The sequence below is a fragment of the Lepisma saccharinum genome, chromosome 10 (genome assembly GCF_977018435.1).
Source record: "Lepisma saccharinum chromosome 10, izLepSacc3.1, whole genome shotgun sequence".
NCBI lineage: Eukaryota > Metazoa > Arthropoda > Insecta > Zygentoma > Lepismatidae > Lepisma > Lepisma saccharinum.
Window position 1 is genome coordinate 16,965,070 of NC_139238.1, and position 19,769 is coordinate 16,984,838.

General features: G+C 38.7%; 2 protein-coding genes across 8 annotated transcripts in view; one reads left to right on the plus strand and one right to left on the minus strand.

The window, feature by feature from the left end:
• Nucleotides 1-10,974, minus strand: part of tho2 (THO complex subunit 2-like protein) — a 128,132-nt gene extending 117,158 nt beyond the window's left edge. For all 6 annotated transcript variants that reach the window (XR_014442289.1, XM_083129603.1, XM_083129607.1 and 3 more), the window contains exons 1-4: nt 10,677-10,974; nt 4,455-4,519; nt 2,389-2,480; nt 1,100-1,225 (exon numbers count right to left, since the gene is read on the minus strand). Coding sequence is in view for 5 of the 6 variants with exons in the window: in XM_083129603.1 (XP_082985729.1) it covers nt 1,100-1,225; nt 2,389-2,480; nt 4,455-4,519; nt 10,677-10,741 (348 nt within the window). In the remaining variant the exon portion in view is untranslated. The remainder of the gene's footprint in view (nt 1-1,099; nt 1,226-2,388; nt 2,481-4,454; nt 4,520-10,676) is intronic.
• A 377-nt stretch (nt 10,975-11,351) lies between these two features.
• Nucleotides 11,352-19,769, plus strand: part of LOC145994232 (tRNA (carboxymethyluridine(34)-5-O)-methyltransferase alkbh8) — a 35,741-nt gene continuing 27,323 nt past the window's right edge. Inside the window, exons 1-2 of one of the 2 annotated variants that reach the window (XM_083130330.1) lie at nt 11,352-11,459; nt 16,231-16,459. In XM_083130330.1, coding sequence (XP_082986456.1) covers nt 16,237-16,459 — 223 coding nt within the window. In that variant the 5' untranslated portion in view covers nt 11,352-11,459; nt 16,231-16,236. Of the gene's footprint in view, nt 11,460-11,564; nt 11,697-16,230; nt 16,460-19,769 lie in introns of those variants that run through there. The other variant, XM_083130329.1, reaches the window with a different exon arrangement.

Here is a 19,769-nt window from a genome sequence, read left to right on the forward strand (position 1 = left end):
AAAATTAACACTCATCTTGGCTATTCTGTCAAATGAGCAAATGCATGGAATACACATGCCACAAGGTCAAGTAGAGAAAAAAAATCTTACAATTAACCACACCTACCATGAATCCTAGAGTTTGTTAGTTGTTCCTTGTCAAACATTTGTATCTACTCTTCTACAAGGGTTGGATAAAAAGCAATGGCAACACTGCTGTCCCGTGAAAGGGGTGAGTCACAGAGCCACAAGCGTTTCGTGGCTGATAAAGGAATGTCAGACGAGGAAGTATAGTGAGTGGAGCGATTGTATGTTATTCAGTCAATAACAGCAGTGCTTTGAAGCAGAGGACGAGAGTGCAAGCACCCTAACAATATGTTTAGGCAAGAAGAACAACGTCTCTCAGGCAGACGGTCAACGCAGCCTACTTCTGCACCTTCTTTCAACACCACCTTCGTCTCACATTAAGAAGGAAGCGACGGCACGGTGTCCCATCATCCTGCTTGACAATGCAAGGTGTCACACTGCGAACAATGCATACCTGGTAGTTGGAGGTACTGGAACAACCGCCGTATTCACCGGTATGAGACCATGTGATTACGACCGTTTTGTCAAAATGAAGGAACCACTGGGCGGGAAGCACTACGACACGCGCGAAACCATCATACGTGCTATAGGGCAGTCACTGCGGGACATCGACAGAGATGGACGCGCTGACGGTATACGACGCCTTCCATACATGTGACAGAAGGTCGTAGAGATGAGGGGCGATTACTTTCAAGGAATGTAACATGGGCTCCTCTGCCAATACAGTCAAGTACCAATTATACCAGTGTTGCCATTACTTTTTATCCAACCCTTGTAGATAAATTATGACAATAGGGATAGGTGGCAATGACATGAAATAGATAAAACAACTAAACATAGAGAGCAAACACAAGGGTATATCAGCAGGTACACTCCTATTCAGATAAAATAGCACATTCTTACACTGTTCAACCATATACAGTGTGCCACGTTATGTGAACAGAAGTGTACAAGTGAGGTGAAGTTAGAATCTGACAAAAATGTTACCAATCACGAGAGGCTTTAAAAAAGGAGTAACAGAGAAAATTCTCACCTTTTCTGATTCTTTGACAATGGAACAAAATTTCTTCCTCTCATCAGGGTTGTCCATACATGATGTCTCTGTATCAATAATGCCTATGACATCAACAATGATTGATGGCATTTCATGATGAAAACTCTGCAAAAGAAGAAAACAATTAAGTAAATTTTCCTTTGCTAATAACTAATTTAACATTTCACAAACACAATTTTAAATTTTACTGTTGATGATATTTCCTTCATCTTTATTACTTTACCTAAAAAAAACGTTTATTGCAATTTAATTCGCAGTCCAGCTTGGTTGAACTTGCTTCATTGCCACAAATTATTATTAACCACAAAACACACACACACATAAACTAGCATTAAATGTGTAAATATATATTTTATAAATTAGGCAATTACAGTGGAACCCCAATTTTATATTTTCCCACATTATACATTCATTCTTCATGGTCCCAGCTGAGCAAAATATCATAAATTTTTCCCAGACTTTACATTATCTCACATTTTAAGTTCTTCCACCTTGGTTCCCTGAAAAATGTAAAATCAGGGTTTTACTGTATACTTTACTGCTTAATATGATGGTTGTTTCCAAACAAAAGTTCCAAATTCTTTAGTGTGTTGTTTGCATTACATGATACGTGGCTCAAATCCATGTCAAGTGAACCAATTTTCAAGGTATGAAACAAGCAGCCAAGTCACATTATCCAGTTCATTAACTTTCCTTGGGGTGAGGGGATAATAAATAGTAGATGCACAAAACTTCCTAGGCAAATTTTCCCCATCTCTGTCAAGAATTATTTTTTGAATTTTTACTATTCATTTCATTAAATTTTTTATCTTAATGAGGTGAAAAAGCAGGGGGGGGGGGATGAGTTAAGTCCACACGGACAAACATATTTGTATTCAAAGTAGGCAAAAAAATTCCAATATGGGTAATTTAGGCTGAAATTAAGACTGTCGTAATGCAATAGCAACTCAAATTCTACATTTGCTGTTAGGTATATCCTCTAACCAACTAGAGATCAGTCCATGAAAGCTCAGAATTTATGTTCAACTATTTGTACAGATAATATTACCTAAACACGACAACAAAAATGTTGATGTCTTATTTTACAATCTTCGAACCATTTATACTTAGAGTTCATCAGTCTCTTGGCTTCAAGGAACGCTAGAGCAGAATTTTCTCTACGAAAGAAGAAAATCAGAATTCAAATTTGAAAGCAGCATGACTTTTTTTTTCTATGAGTCTCCCTGTACATGCCAATTTAGATTTGTATTAATGAGGTGGTTACTTACTGCTAATTCACCCAATGCGAGGACTGCTGATTCCCATCGAAGAGGTCCTTTTATCCCACGCCACACAAGTGTATACACTGCACGTGAAATACCTGAAAAAAATTATAAAATCAGATAAAAAAAAAAGACTGGAGACCTGTAATAAAAATGAACTAAAATTATAAGGGGGGGAACTCTTCAAATTCACATTTTGCATTTTTACAAACTTATGCAAGATGTCTACTTAATATACATGCATACATGACAAGAATGAGGAATCTAATAATCAGAAACAAAGAATTATCTTGAAATGTCACGCAGAAATAAAATGTTCTGGCAAGTTGTGACTGTCTTTTACACTCACAAATAACAAGTACGTATTCACTTTTTACATGTGTTTCAAATTAGAAATTGAGGCCAGTAGGGGAAAATTTCTTGCAAATGTACATCACACTGAATATATAGTTCATACAGAACACCAAGGATGAGCAGATGTTATACAATTTAAAAACTGAATTTCAAGTCCTCAGCGCTAAACTGGGTTTCCGTTATACAACTTACATTGCAATTTAAAAGAGCAAAAGTTAACTTACTAAGGTATTATTTCACTTTAAATAATCCGATACAAACTCAGTCATATTTCTTTAACACAAGATATTTTAAATTAAACCTCCTATCAAACAAAGGTGAATCGAAATCAACAACTTTTGAAATATTGACATTGATACAGTGTTCTTAATCTCAATGGTTCCCTATTAATTTATAAACCTATGTACAATAGAAAGAAAGTGAATATTTGTTAGTTGTGAATCTAGAACACAGTCCCAAAGTGCTGTTATAAAAATTTAGTACACAAGTGGGACTACATGTGATTAAGGTGGCTCCTACCAGGAATTCACTGATATTGGTCACATCATGCACATCTGAACCAGGCTTTTTTTCAATAGTGGGAACATTATTTTCACTTAGTCACTTAGAAGAAAACTGCCATTGTTAGGGATGTATTCAAGAGAGAAACGTGCTGAAATTCCCACAACTTAAGCATCCTATCAATTACAGGAATTTTAGGGTGTTTGAATGATTCTATATAAAAAAACAACACATTTCTTCTCCTGACAATACCTATACACATAACGTGTCATATGCAAATGTACAGTAGCACAGGAGCTTCTATATATGTTTACTAGTTACTATGTTCACTAATTTTTATAAATATTGAAAGAAATGGTTAATGGAAAACTGTACTTGTACAGTCAGTTGGTAACATAACCTAATTTATAGTCCCGCAGAATTAACTTGAGAGAAATGGCCACTGTGAGTGATGCAACTACGCTTGAATTGGCTAGAGCAGGGGACTTAACACTGTAACAGGTTAACGGAAACTCTAATGTTCGGGCACACGAAATGTTACCAACTGTTGAAAGGACTCACGTGCAGTGACTGGTGAAGCAAGCAAAGCGGCAGTGCATAAAGCCTCGGTGTTTTCAAATTATGGATTAAAGGTAAAGAATAAACTATTTATCCATTTATTGCGTAAGATAGAATACTTATAGTTTTCTTAGCATGTCCTCTTAATACAGTGATATTTCCGTTACACAATGTAATAATTTTTCAAATCTCCCATCTCCCGTTGTCAGCTGATTGCCCGTGATTCGCGTGAGAGTCAAGCGTTCACTGTAGGTTGGTACTCCTGCAGCAGTGCCAGCAGCCCGCAGCCATTTGTCTCAAGTTTATTCTGCGGGACTGAAGTGTAATTTTACTCTTAGCTTTTGCATTAATTTATGAGAAGAAGGCTGTGACCAAAATTCTTTATTGCTGTATATTAGTATAATGCAGTCAATTACAATTTAAGATTGCTTAATGACAAACAATTCTATCAATTCTGTGTCATATGGAACAAAGCCTTGCAGCCAGATCATGCAACCAGAAGAAAATTCTCAGTATTTCAGTGAATATGATTTTAGAAAGTTGCTGTGTGTGTGTGTGTGTGTGTGTGTGTGTAGAGAAAAAAAAAACTTACGAAAGATAAAGAAAAACACACAAAATTATAGATCAATATATGATAAATACACATAATAGTAACTCACCTTGCTCCTTAAAAATTGGGCTTGTGTTGTCTTCATTCTTTATATATTGCTTGCAAGACTTCAGGCTAGAAAGTAAAAATAAGTTATCAACAACATACTCATGAAATACTGTCATTTAGCACATTTTGTTAATTTTGACATTGAGGATTTAGATGAAATTGAAGAGGAACTCGCAAAAAAAAAAACATACCCATGAACTTCGGTGACAAGATCAAAAGTCAACCAACCACTTACTGTACTTGTACACAAAGCCAGCTCAATAAGATCAGAGTTCCAAGTCTGCAATAATGTATACAAGTTGTGTTCAGGATAGGGAAAAAGTCTTGAGATTGAAAAACAAATTTTCATTTTTCTAAAATTGCAGAAAGTATTGATGTGTGAAAAATTATGTCTAAAACTAGGTTATGTAAGTGCTCACCACTGGCTGAACAGTAACACAGCAACAACAGGCATAACTATATATACGTAGTTATGCCTGTAGTTCACGGTATAGGGTTTTTCAGTCAGGGTTGGCATTTTGCCTGGTTTTTTTCCAGATAAAACCCAAAAAGAACTGAGCAAAACTGGGTATATTGGGTTTTTTCAGGTTATGTTTAAAAATGTATATTTTAAAATGTATTGCTTTATACCCTGTCCCACCTATCTCTGGAGCAGGCAAACAAAAAAAGTCTCTGCGCAAGTAGTGACATAAGACTGCTCAGCCAATGAACACATGAGAGGGAACTGGATTGCGTGGAGAAGGGATAAGCGACTGCAGTTACCAGCCTTTGCAACAGCATGTACTGCTTCACTCTGCCCACTCGATTTCCTCCCCTTCTCTGATGCTATGCGTGGCCTTGCTCCAGAGATATATGAGACAGGGTACAGTTGACTGAATCAAAAACTATTTAACCTTTCTGTTAACATAATCTGTTCTAAAATATTTGTCCAACAGTTTGATTCTACTCTTGCTGGATGGTGTAATACTTAATGCTGTTGCTATGTGATCAGCTTTCAGGGTTGCAATTCCCTGAGGAGGTACATACTTTAGTGTATCCAACAATCAGCAGACTACCGGGGAAGGGGGTACAAAAATATGTTATAACCAGACTACGATTGTCATAACTTTCAGCTGGCAAACACCATATTGAAACAGTGTTGCCATACCAGCTCCTTGGGCATGATGTCAGCTTTTCCTATTGGGAAACCCTAGTGTAGAAAGTGTCTGGACTCTCGTAACTTACAACCCACCTACCTCCCCCAGAAAATCCTCACTGGATATTGGAATTTCTCACTTCACATATACATAAATAATTGTACATAACAACCTATTGACTTGGATGCCCCCTGCTCCACCTCCAATAATAATCTCATAGTTATGCTAATGCCATTAATATAACTGGCCGAATGAAATCCCTTACTGCTAGAATCAAGCTTGAATCATCTAACCTTAATCTTCCCAAGTAAGTAATGCGATTCGAAGTATTTTTTTTACATGAGAAATAAAAATTATACCAAAAGTAAATAAATGACAAGTAAATATAATTTGCATCACACACGAAATGTTTCCTAGGTGGAAGTAGTAATCTAAAGTGTAAATCACCAACTCTGAGACCTTCTGTAAACAAACGGTATCACAGATTTGATGTATCACTCCGCGTCAGCTGATTCACGACCACAAACATCTGCTGTTACACTCATAGTTCGCCGCACCTATTCATTTTATATAAGAGCCTCTGAATGTGAGAACCCGCTCTCAAAACATCAGACGAATATGCAGCCGCATACATTGTTACTCTCCAGGTCATTCTCTCTTTCATAACCCTTAAAACTGCAGACACTCACACACCACTGCACTGGGATACCAACTTAACCACTTCATTTACTGGTTTCTCAGGATACCACTGACAGAACGTTACATAAATATTGAGTAGAATCTGTTTCTCACCCCTTTTCAAAGGCTCTCCTTGCTGGTGTTTTGAAAACAAGCTCGGAGAACACTGAGACCTTCCCGCACGCACTGAACTCGGCATGTTATTTTTCTAAGGATAAGTCAGGCAATATTACAAAGTTGCACTATTTCCTTGTTGTTCACATGATTATTTTTAGAAAATAACCAATGTTATGTACACAAATCTCTAAGCTCATTGAAAATTACAATGCATATTACTAAAAAATATTCACACTTATCTTGCCTTGCCATGTCACCAAGTTATTTTACGAAGTGCACTATATTTGGCGGAACAAAAATCGTTATTAGGATGCTTGTCAAAGTTTCCAACCGCAATAAATTTACGAACTTTCTTTGTCTTGTTTTGATCATCATCATCAATATATTTATTGGACTTACAGTAATGCATAAGGCTGTTTATGCCCATTATATATTTTATTTACATAAGATACAATTTACATAAAATCTACAAACAAATTTCAAATACACTCCTATCTATATCATCCTTAGAAATATACATTACCATGTTATATCACTTTGCTTAAAAAAATGCAAGTAAAATATATTCAATTCACATGCAAGAAAGAAGCCAAATTTATGGGAAATGATTACTGGTGCAAAGAGTTAACCATAAAGGTGAAGCAATAAGTAAAAAAAGAAAGAGCATTGGGTTTAAAGTGAGACGTCATTTGCAGCAGCGTATCCCATACTACAAATTGGCCATTGCTTTACCTTACGTAACGAATCCTGTAAAAACGCTGGATTTTCGTGTGGATTATTTTACTTCTATGAGTTTGCAATGCTGTCTGCATGCAGGTGGTGGAGCGATTTTACAATACCGGGAATTTCTCCATTTTGTTTGAAATTCGGCACACTCACTAATTTTGGCCCTCTAATCACGAATCTGCAGTTAAAATTTGGCGCTCACACATGGAAATAGCAAAATAATCTAAAGTAAGTTCTTATTTCTGCACCCTTGATTTCCAAATTTCCCACCCATTCCAGGCTCCGCCCCTGGGGTAATTGATCTACCGCCCTCAACCGCTAACGTGACCCCGCCTCCGTTCCGGCTCCCCAGCTTTCTCTATAGAGTCCCTGTTAAAGGCATGTTAGAAACTGGCCAGATTCACCTGCCCCCAAATTTATATGTGAGCACCAAATTTTAAGTGCAGATTCGAGATTACGAGGCCCAAATTTCGGTAAAAATTTACTATCCTTCGGACACCTCTATTTTTTTGGATTCGTCAATTTTTGACATTGATACTTACGTATCTGCTTCGCGGAACATTCCTGAAGGTGTATTAACGTTGTTTTGATGAAATTAATTGCAATTTTTCACATTACCAGAACGTCTTTCTGGTAGGTGTTTTTCCTTGCCTGAGACACAATATCGCGAGTACACCTTCCCACATAATTGCACGTCCGGCTTCTCTTTTGCCAAATTTTTGACATTCGAACTTACGTATCTGCTTCGCGGAACATTCCTGAACGTGTATTGACATTGTTTTGATGAAAGTAAGAGCAATTTTTCACATTACGACTACCTCTTCCTCCTACCTTTCCGTTTGCCTCACACACAACATGGCGCGGACACCTTCGTAAATAATAACGCGTAGGAATGACGCATCGGCCTTGTTTTTTCTCGATTTTCAATTGTTATGCAGTGTTTCAACCTTCGGATCCCAAGAAATGCCCGTCGACAAACTTAATCAGATCTATTTACGAATATTTTTTTCGAAACCAATTTTTAACTATTGAAACCTTTGCGTGGCCCTACTAACCTATCCACGCGCCAATGGTTCGTGGGGCTATCTTTTTCACTATTGAAACCTTTGCGTGGCCCTACTAACCTATCCACGCGCCAATGGTTCGTGGGGCTAGCACCAATGGTTCGTGGGGCTATCTTTTTCACTATTGAAACCTTTGCGTGGCCCTACTAACCTATCCACGCGCCAATGGTTCGTGGGGCTAGCGCCAATGGTTTGTGGGGCTAGCGCCAATGGTTCGTGGGGCTATCTTTTTCACTATTGAAACCTTTGCGTGGCCCTACTAACCTATCCACGTGCCAATGGTTCGTGGGGCTAGCGCCAATGGTTCGTGGGGCTATCTTTTTCACTATTGAAACCTTTGCGTGGCCCTACTAACCTATCCACGTGCCAATGGTTCGTGGGGCTATCTTTTTCACTATTGAAACCTTTGCGTGGCCCTACTAACCTATCCACGCGCCAATGGTTCGTGGGGCTAACGCCAATGGTTTGTGGGGCTAGCGCCAATGGTTCGTGGGGCTATCTTTTTCACTATTGAAACCTTTGCGTGGCCCTACTAACCTATCCACGCGCCAATGGTTCGTGGGGCTAGCGCCAATGGTTCGTGGGGCTATCTTTTTCACTATTGAAACCTTTGCGTGGCCCTACTAACCTATCCATGCGCCAATGGTTCGTGGGGCTAGCGCCAATGGTTCGTGAGGCTATCTTTTTCACTATTGAAACCTTTGCGTGGCCCTACTAACCTATCCACGTGCCAATGGTTCGTGGGGCTAGCGCCAATGGTTCGTGGGGCTAGCACCAATGGTTCGTGGGGCTAGCGCCAATGGTTCGTGGGGCTATCTTTTTCACTATTGAAACCTTTGCGTGGCCCTACTAACCTATCCACGCGCCAATGGTTCGTTGGGCTAGCGCCAATGGTTCGTGGGGCTATCTTTTTAACTATTGAAACCTTTGCGTGGCCCTACTAACCTATCCACGCGCCAATGGTTCGTGGGGCTAGCGACAATGGTTTGTCCACACCCGGCACAAACTTTACAACACACCCACCACACGTCATTCTCCAAACCCTCGATCCACAGTTCTAACTCTCGTCGCAAACGCAGGCAGTTCGAAACACTGGATATCAACAAAACACAATCACGACACGTCATGATAGTCGTCACGACGGTGTATGAAGGTGTACGAACTTCATGGTATACACAGATGTACGTGCCAAACGCTATCTCCGTCGGAGAATTAATTTTCAATGAACAACAGGAATTTCAGCTCTGAAACATTCCCAAATCACACAAAACACCTTCCTGATGTTCGACAATGCTACAGGAACTAATTACGGTAAGTAGTTTCTTCTGTAAAAATAAATAAATGTGTCCGAAGGATAGTAAATTAGTACCCAAATTTCAAACAAATTGGATAAATTCCCTGTATTGTTAAATTATACCAAAGTTATTTATGTTGAAAAAAAACAACTTGAAAATTACGTTACGCACTTGTCATGGACAAGATATTCTCAGTCGACAAGAGAGAGTAAATATCTTAGAAGTGTGGGAATGAATGTAGAAGTAAATCAGAACCTTAGTAGAATGCATTTAGGGACTTTATTTTAATGCTAAACCTAACCTGCCTAACCTAACCTAACCACGAAAGCATATTTTGAACAAAACCTTAAGTAATCGCTAAAACTCCGCAGTATATGTTAACAGAAAATTGCATTCGTAGCATGATGAAATCGCAATAAAACAAAAGGAACTTGGGTCATACTATGTATAAGTATTTTACAAATTACACTATGAATAAACAGCAACCTGCTGTATTTAAAAAGTATAATTTAGTACGAAATATTTTTAAATTAAACCTATTAGAAATTTAAGAATCCTGTAATGTATTGGTTGTTTGATAGAACTTATGTCTAACCTCTCACAGCGAACAAAGATATTATTAATATTTTAAGCCATCAATCTGAGTTACTGGGCCACTCCACCTATTAGTTGAACGTGATCAACAGTGTTACCGCCTTTCTTGGCAAGCCAAAGAAACCTGGCAACTTGTCGCAGGCAAACGGTAGCGTGCTACTTATTGCTCCGAGTAGCTTTGGTTTAAAGCAGCCTGGACTGAATGTGCGAGATTAGGTGCCTTCACTTGCCTCTCTGTAAAGCCGCCTTAACAATCTACAGGGACTTGGCAATGGTCTGTACGTCCGTCAAGAACGGTCTGTACGTCCGTCAAGAACAGAAGTTTCATGGTAGTGAATTACGTAGTTTTCTTTAAAACTACTTCATATATCAGCTCAGGAATTTTAGCAGGTATTCAATAGTCGCAAAATAACACGAAGTGTTGGGAATGAAAATTTATTAAACACCTGTTTCCATTTTCTCTTTTTTACAAAAAAAATAAAATCCAAAATGGACACAATGTAGGAGGCCAACTATGAGTATATACAATTTTCTCCTGGCATCATCTTTACTATCAAGCAAAACAGCAAGAGTTTTAAATTCGTTTTATGAGTAACAACACGCTTCTACTTACAATTCATCTTTTCCTTTTCGTTCCCAAGTCTTCCAAATATCCGAACTTAAAGTAATTCCTGCCATCTTGCATCCATTCGCTCAACCGATACTGAACAATCAACTGAAATACTATTAATGAAATAGTGAAGAAAAATTAATTGACCTAATATTTTATAATATGATTCTAATTTTTAGTAACTAATTGTTTGCAATCTGCGAAGGGATACATTTTATAAATACATAAAATGTTTCAATTATAACGTTTCGCCCGTTAAAATAAAGTTGTAGGTCCTTTGTCTCCTTTTAGTGTGATGCTCTTCCACAAAACCAGCAACATCAAACAAGACGGTTTGCTAACTCAACAGTTGAGCAAGTTTTAGTCTGTGGCATATGGTCATATCATAGAATAGTTAGGTCATATCATAGGTCATATCTTGGTCAGGATTAGGAATTTGCTTAATTTCGCCGATTTAATTTTGTGATACACACATACAATCATCGAACGAAGTCTTCCCGAGAAGCTCGGGATCACTGGCGTAATGGCCGACTCTTGACCCTTAGATGCGATCTAGGATTAATTGAATGACCCTCCCGTACCGCAGCACAAATTCTTTTGTAAGTTGTCCCCGATGAAAGTACCTCTATATTCCTTGAGGGAAATCGCAATGTTCTGCTTCTGCATGCAGAGAATGTACTTTTTGGGTCTGCACATTACATAGTGCAAGATTTAATATATTAATGGTGGAAACTGGACAAACCTCACAATCGTAATTAATATATTCAACGTAATATTCATAGCTAGGTGAAAATAATTGTCCTTTATGATATGATGTGTAAAATATGCGAGTTGTAGTAGGCTGTTCAAGTGGGCTAGTCGTCGTAGTTTTTTTTTTTTTTTTTTTGTACCATGGCCAGCTTGTCACCTGAAATAGAAACTTTGGATAAGAGGCTTGCGAAGAAAGCTTTTAAAAAGAAGAGAAGATCTGAACATATGTTAAGAAGAGATACTGGGATAAACTTTTCGGAATCACCTTCAAAGGTCTCTGGCAGAAAGATATTAGATTTTATTTTAATTTTCCAATATTTGTTCTACCTTATAATATTATATTAATGTTTATTTCTTTCAACAGTTCTAGCATGTACCAGCATACTTGCACTTCAAATAACCAAGCTGGGTACCAGTTAGATAAGTCGGAGACACATTCAACTCGTTTTTTTTTTCAAATAAAAATAATTTCTACTTACCTCATATGCATAGCAGAACATTTTTCAACCTGGGGATCACTTTTTTTTCCATGAAAAACACGTTATTTTTAACATTATAATTCTTCATTTGTCATTGCTAATTCAGCGGCCAAATCTTGACTCACGTTGTCTGTAGTCAGCCTATATGCAGTATTGTCATCTATAAATGCCGCACAATCTGTTCACAAAACGTTTTGAATTGTTCCAAAAACCATTCACAGAAGGTTAGGTCAGGAAAATTTAGAAAAATAAAACCGGGAGTTACATAACCGAACGCACGGAACATTTGATTCACGTAGTCGACGGCAATGGTGGCACGAGCTATCCTGCAACGGAGATGCATGTAATGACGAAAAATACCTTATTTACAGGCCAAATAAGTTGCAGGATTCGAAAAAATATTTCCCCGGCTTCAGAAAGTCCACAAGAATGCAATTTCGTAAGTACTTTCTCGTCTTTTCTCCTGTAAATTTGAAGAAATCTGTCTTCGGCTTATCTAATCATTACCACAAGCTGTCTATAACCTACTCTTTCAAAAGACATCCGCGCCTTAACAACAATAATTTATCTGTTATATAGGTAAGAATTCACTATAGTTCAAACACCTATAATTTCTTCGTTTTGTCAATTTTTGACATTTGTACTTACCTATCTGCTTCGCGGAACATTCCTTAAGATGTATTGACGTTTTTTTGATGAAAGTAATTGCAATTTTTCATATTAAGAGTACTTCTTTCTCGTAGTCTTCTCGCTTGCCTCAGACACAATATGGCACATACACCTTCCTACATAATCGTGCGTCGTGATTGTCTTTTGTCGATTTTCATTTGTTATGCAGTGTTTCAACCTTTGGAACCAAAGAAATACCCGTGAACAAAGCTCATCTGATGTATTTTTTTTTAAAAAAACTGGCTCCGCCCCTGGGATAATTGACCTACTGTGGCCCCGCCTCCACTCCACTCCGGCTACCCGGCTTTCTCTATAGAGGCATGTTAGAAATTGGCCGGAGTCACCTGCCCCCAAATGAGCCCCAAACTTGTAAATTTGAAGAAATCAGTTTCCAGGATATGGAAAACTTACCTGAATTTCACCAGACATCCACGACACGTCATATTAGGCAATATGCATATACCCACAGTCCATTCCTTCTAACGAGTAGCTTACATTCACTGCCACATTTTGGACATTCCTTTCTTTTCTTCACGATCCCGTGTTCAATTAAATTCAAAAATCCACTGGATCTTCCACACCCGGTACGAATTTCACCACGCATCCACGACACATCATGTTTCTAACTTCCGTTGCAAACACAGACAGTTCGAAACACTGGATACCCAATGAACATAAACAAAACACAATCACGACGCGTGATGATGTACGAAGGTGTGCGCTCCAAAGGCTGTTCTCCGTCGGAGCATGAATTTTCAACGAAGAACATGAATTTCCGCTATGATACATTCCCATATCACACAAAACACCTTCCCAATGTTAGACAATTGTACAGGAACTTATCACGGTAAGTAGTTTCTGCTGTAAAAATGAAGAAATCTGTTTGCACTATAGTAAATTAGTACTGTTATATATAAGCTATATTGATTCTGATGTAAAACAGTAACTCATCCTGTAATAATACAAATTGTAACATACATACTTCTGTTCATGCCACTTTCGTATTATTGTGAACATTTCAGTGTGACAGGGTAAATTTCTCGTATCGGACAAACAGATTTCTTCAAATTTACAGGAGAAATTACTTACCGAATGCAGTTTCTTTATACTTGTGGAAGTTCGGGGAAGTGTTTTCTCGCATCGTTCATTGAATTTTGCCAGTGAATCATCTATTTTTCGATATAAATGTGTGACCGATGCACGAAAGCTCTTGTATCCATTTACTTCCAAGTGGATGTAGCCTGTGTGTGATGACGTAATCCCGGTCAGTGTTTCCAAACACGTGTTTTTGTAACTGAAGAAGGTATGTTTCCGCAAATGGTTTGTGGGGCTATGTGGCAATGGTTCGTGGGGCTATGTGTCAATGGTTCGTCGGGTACGCATATTTTTTTCGAAACCAATTTTTAACTATTGTAACCTATACGTGACCTAACCTTACCGGAAATAGTTCGCGGGGCTACGTAGGTATTTTTGGGTGCAGTGGGGTGGAAACTGCATGCCGAGTACGGTAGTGAAACTGTGACCGCCATTTTGCATGTTACCGAAGGCAAAAAGAAACTAAGAATACTTACTAGATATGTCGCAAATAGAGCTTATTTCCGTGAAATAAGCAAAATGCCACCTTCTGCAATGTTTCTCAATGCAGAATACGTAAGTACGAATATTCAAATTAAATGAACTAGCAAATTTCAGCCATTTGTCCGATATGAGAAATTTACTGTGTGACAGTATTTTTACCTTCATACGGTAAGATAATTTTCATTATTGTATATTGTCATGTTGTTAACACTTATAGAGAATGTCTCCAATTTTGTTAATTTTTGATATACTAACTAATTTTGGCCTTTTAATCACGAATCTGTTGTTAAAATGCGGGGGTCACATGTAGAAATTTTACATTATGCATGGGTAGCACCACAAACCATTTCCGGTAAGGTTAGGTTAGGCAAGCTTAGTTAAATTTTTGTACCTAAAACAATGCAAGAGCTTTAAGAAAAAAAAATCCACTTATATCGGCTTTTTCCCTATTTCCACACGTGACCCCTGCATTTTAACAACAGATTCGTGATTAGAAGGCCAAATGTAGATAGTATACAAAAAATTAACGAAATTGGAGACATTCTCTGTATTCTTTATTCGCTCCAAATGCATTTAGGGACTTTATTTTAATGCTAAGAGAACCAAACCTGACCTGCCTAACCTAACTACAAAAACATATTTTGAACAAAATCTCAAGTAATCGCTAAGCTTCTGCAGTATGTGTTAATAGATGTAAATCGAAATTGAACCATGTTAAAATTGCATTCGTAGCATGATGAAATCACAATAAAATAAAACAAATGGAACTTGGGTCAGCCTCTTCTCAAGCCTGGAACTACAGGCTTGAACAGTAGTGTAACGGTAAAATTCCAAATTCACATTACCAGTGTTTATTATAGTTTAAGTACTACTACTATTAAAACTATTGCTGCTACTGTTTCTACTAATACCACTACTACTATTAAATAGTAGAGATCTACATAAGTATATTTATGAATATAACGAAATTACTTTCTAGTCATTTGATTTTTAACAAATTCTAGGAGCATGTCAACTTTTTTGGCAAAATAATTCTCTCGTTAGTGGTTATTTGTATATGATATGTAAGAAATTTTAAGTGTGAAGAAAATCCATGAGAACAAGTAATTATATTAAAATAAATTTCAAAGTATGGAACTCGCCCAGGATGATGAAGAGGCACGATGTATAATTCACAGTCACTCTATACATGTTGCTTAGTTCCACTAAGTTTATTTTTGCGTTTAAAGGTTTTGAGTTTGAATTGATCTTTCAAGTCCATTTTATGCACAGATAGCAGAATAAAAAAATGCATGTTCGTTGAACATTGTTGTAGCCAAGATATGAAACATCTTTTTTTCAATTTAAAATCTTAGTTGCCCTCATATTTTATTTTGAAGAATTTGTGTTTATTTTCAAGGCATTCACTCTTAAAGACGCATGTGTGGTGTTCTTTTTTCCATGCTGCATGGGAATAATAATTCAAATACTTATTATTATTACTATTGTTGCAGATGTTTGACTGTGCAGATTTTTCCACAGTATTTTCCATAATATATTAAATGCTCAAGGGGGGGGGGTTAAACCCCGTAACCCCCCTTACATACACCACTGGGCTTGAGGCTCTTCGTGCCTTTTGTCCATCCTTGTAGCTAGTGCCATTACATCCTTATCTTTTATCAATGAGTTTTAGTTTTTGAATGTTTTCATATGGATTTTTGTTGACCCCACTGGGGTGCTGATTTCAGTTTTTCACTGTTTTAATTTGATCTGAAATATTTGTTCTTTCAATTCACTTCTTTTAAAGTAGGCTACCCTGTTTTTTCCAAAAGGGCTCATGCCCCTGTGTTAAGGGAAAGGAGCAAATATCCTCAGTGCTGATGCACCTCTTATAATCAACAAACAATCCAGTATGCATTGCTTAATGCAACAAGTGCTAGGGTAGTTGGTGGCAGTGGCCACTGGACTGAGTATGACTTTCAATAAAGAGTTCCGACCTTAGATCACTAATTTCAGTAATATTTTTTTTGCAAAGTATGAGCATATATGACAATGCAGCTTGAATATGAGCACTAATTATTATTCTCTTGTTTTGTTTGCAGAATGTGATGTTGTGCAATGTAGGCTTGCTTACAGGCCTTCAACAAGAAGATGTTATAAATGTCTTCCAACCTTTTGGAACAATAGATAATATTGTAATGCTGCCAAATAAGTCTTACTGCTTTGTTGTGTTTCAAAGCATCAGTGAAGCTCAGGTTGCTGTAGAGACGTTGCATGGCAGAAACGAAGTGTGTGCTGAAGGTCCACTATACTTAGCCCATGTAGAGAGAGGTATGCTTCAATATATCTAATTAGTTTATAAATAAATTTTAAAGCTCTTGCAATGAAAACAGTCCAGTCAATGTCACCCACCAACAGTGTTGCCAATAAGAAACAAAAGTAGGAATTGTAGCTTTCCTGGCAACGTGATTCGAACAAGTGTTCTCGAGTTAGCAGCCAAGTTAAATTGAAGTTAGCTTCCAACGTTTCGAGGGCATACATTGCTTTCATCTTCAGGGAATGTTAAAATGGAGATCAGTGTAGGTTAATATACATGACTATAATGTGGCAGAGTTTGGATTCTGTCTTCCTATTGGCTCTTTCTGGATCCTGGTGTTGTCATTGGCTGGTGTCTTGTTTTTACAGAGGAGTGGGTTCCAGGCGTGACTGAGCTGGAGTCCCACGTCTCTGTTGAGATTGGTGCTTTCCCTTGAAATGGCTATGGCTTCCTTTACCCGTCGGTCCCAGTAACCGGCACATTTGGCTATTAATTTGGTGTTCGGCAAATAAAATTCTGTGTACCTCGGTAATGCTGTTTCTGCAAGTCCTGACTTTTCCGGTTGGAATAATCTGATATTACGTTGATGTTCATTCCGCCGCTGCTCACTGGTGCATCCCGTTTGGCCTATGTATGGTGTCCCACATTCACAGTGTATTCGGTAAACTCCTGGAATACGGAGTTCCAGGCCATCTTTGGCAGACCGGAGTAGGGCCTTGGTTTTCAGTGGCGGTCTGTGAATGGTCTTCACCCGTGCCAGGCTAGAATTCTGCTTAACCTCCCTAAGGAGTGTCCTATGAATGGTAAAACTGTTAACAGTAGGGCTTTCCTGTCCTGTGTTGCTACTGGTAGAGGGCAGTATCGGTCCTTGTAAGGGCCTCGTCCTCATATTCGACTTCTCTTGGCTGTGAAGGATCGGCCCTTCTAAGGGTCACACTGTTGTCCATGCTTGGTCTCTGCTGAAGTGAAACTGCCTTGTTGATCGCCCTGTTGATTTCTCTGATGTGGTTCAGCACGTATCTCAATAATTGACGACTGTTTGTGTGGCGGGAAAGAGGAACACGCAACAATCCACAATTTGTGCTAGAACAACATGCGTTTGGTGGTGGTGGAGTTCTTGTGTGGGCCAGCATCAGTATCGGTCTTCGTACAGACCTCTACAGTGTCCGGAATGGATCGCTGACAGCAATGCGATACCGTGATGAGATCTTGCGACCCATAGTTGTACCTTACGCTGCAGCGGTAGGGGACACATTCCTTTTTATGGTCGATAATGCTCAACCTCATCGGGCACAGCTGGTGGACACCTTGCTTGACGAGGTAGGTATCGAGCGGACGGACTGGCCAGCGTGCTCGCCTGACTTGAATCCTATCGAGCATGCGTGGGACTCACTAGAGCAACATATTGCAAGTCTGTAAACACCTCCCCGGACTTCTCAGGAGCTTTGAACAGGTCCTCATCGAGAAGTGGCACAGAATCCTCCAAGACCTGTTGGATAACCTGATTCTCTCTATGCCACAGCGATGCGCAACAGTTTTATCATTGCTGGACACCACACACCATATTAGAGGTCCATTTCCATGCGGCGACATTGCTCTCTCAGAGTCCATCGTTGGTGACTCCCATGTAACATGTTGCTGTTGACACTAATTTTGCCTTCATGTTCCACAAGTGGTCCTTGCCTTGCCTGTTTGGCATGTGTTAGACTCCCATTGACTGGCATTCTTGGTTTCATACCTATCTATCGTCTGGCTGTCCATGCAAAGTCTAAACTCACATTATCCCCTAATTCTTTTGAGCAGTGTATATCAGAGCTCTTTATCCAGTAAAGCTCAACTTCCTGGCCATTTCCCTTCGTGCAAATATTATCTGCTAAACTCAGGACTTTTAGCATCAATGACCTACTTTTTCAAACGTAAATTTCACCCTTTCATAATTCATATATAACAATGGCTAATACACAGTCTAGTAGCTTACAGTCTGCTGATCGTTTTGGTATTTGTTCCACATCGATAGGATAATTAGGGGCTGAGATATTTCAGATTTGGTAACCAAATGGCGGATCTTTGAAAACAAATATGGCAGCCACTCGAAACCTACAGCCACTAAAATTAAAATAATGACTGTTTTCAACTAACAACATGGTACAGTAACTGCACAGAGAAAATTAGATTTTTTAAAAAATTGTCGAGCAACGAGTTACTCATATCCTGGACCACTTGACATGGATTTACCCAGTGGTGGCTCCAGGATTAATCATCTAGGGGTGCTGGGGGGAATGCGGAATCAAATTAAGGGGGGTGATGTTGAAAATAAAAAAAAAGGATGGAAGAAACATGTATGTATGTTAATGTTTCCATGAAAAAATATGCAATTGAAAGTGAATTCTACTATAGCAGTTGGCTTATTTTTTGTGTATTTGTGTTATTTAGCACAGATTTACTGCCACCTTTGACCAATCACGATGATGAGGATGAATGATTGAATGGCACTGATTAATGTACATTCACAAAGAACACAAGGCCAGGACTGTAACCAGTGAACTTCAGTGATGAGAGGCAGGATTCAACCACTTATTGAATTGTGCCACCGAGACGGTGTCATATTTTTGCAAGATCATACTACATCCAACAAACACATGTTTTTTTTTAATTTTAAATGAACAGGGCTTGTTCAAGGAAGGCCAATATCATACTATATTATGTTTACACTTCAAGAAAGTGATGACCCAAAGATACCGTTCCCACCTCGAGCCTCAGGTTAAGTACTGCTGATACGTTGTACTGACTTTTCAGAAATCCTACAGGCTTCCACCGTAAGTTTTTGTAGTTGTGCAAAGTTGGTGTTCTTCCTTGCTTCTCCTTTATATGCAATGTTTCCAGAAATCTTGTAAACGTTTCCAATTTTTTTTTTTTTTTACTTTGTTTTTTTAATGTCCATTTGCCAGGCAAGTACAGCCGGCAGCCGACGAGAAGATCGCTGAATGAAGGGAGACGGGGCACAGAGGGAAAGGGAGGGTCAGGTTCATTTGCAGAATTTAGGGGTGGTTGGGGGTGGTCGGGGAGAAGGAAGTCTTGTTTTCTTCTTGGTGGGTCATTGTCAAGCTGACGACAAGAGTTCTGGCGGAAGAGCACCTCCCCCACGCGAAAGAGTGGAGTCGCCTGGCAGTACGTCACACCTCTTCTGCCAGCGCTCTTCTTGTCGGCTGCCAGCTGTACACCACTCTCACTTCCATCTGCTATTATACTGCACGTAGAACACTGCTCCTCAATGTCATTCATAAGGAATGCACAATCAAATAATCCGTACAGAATACACCAGCG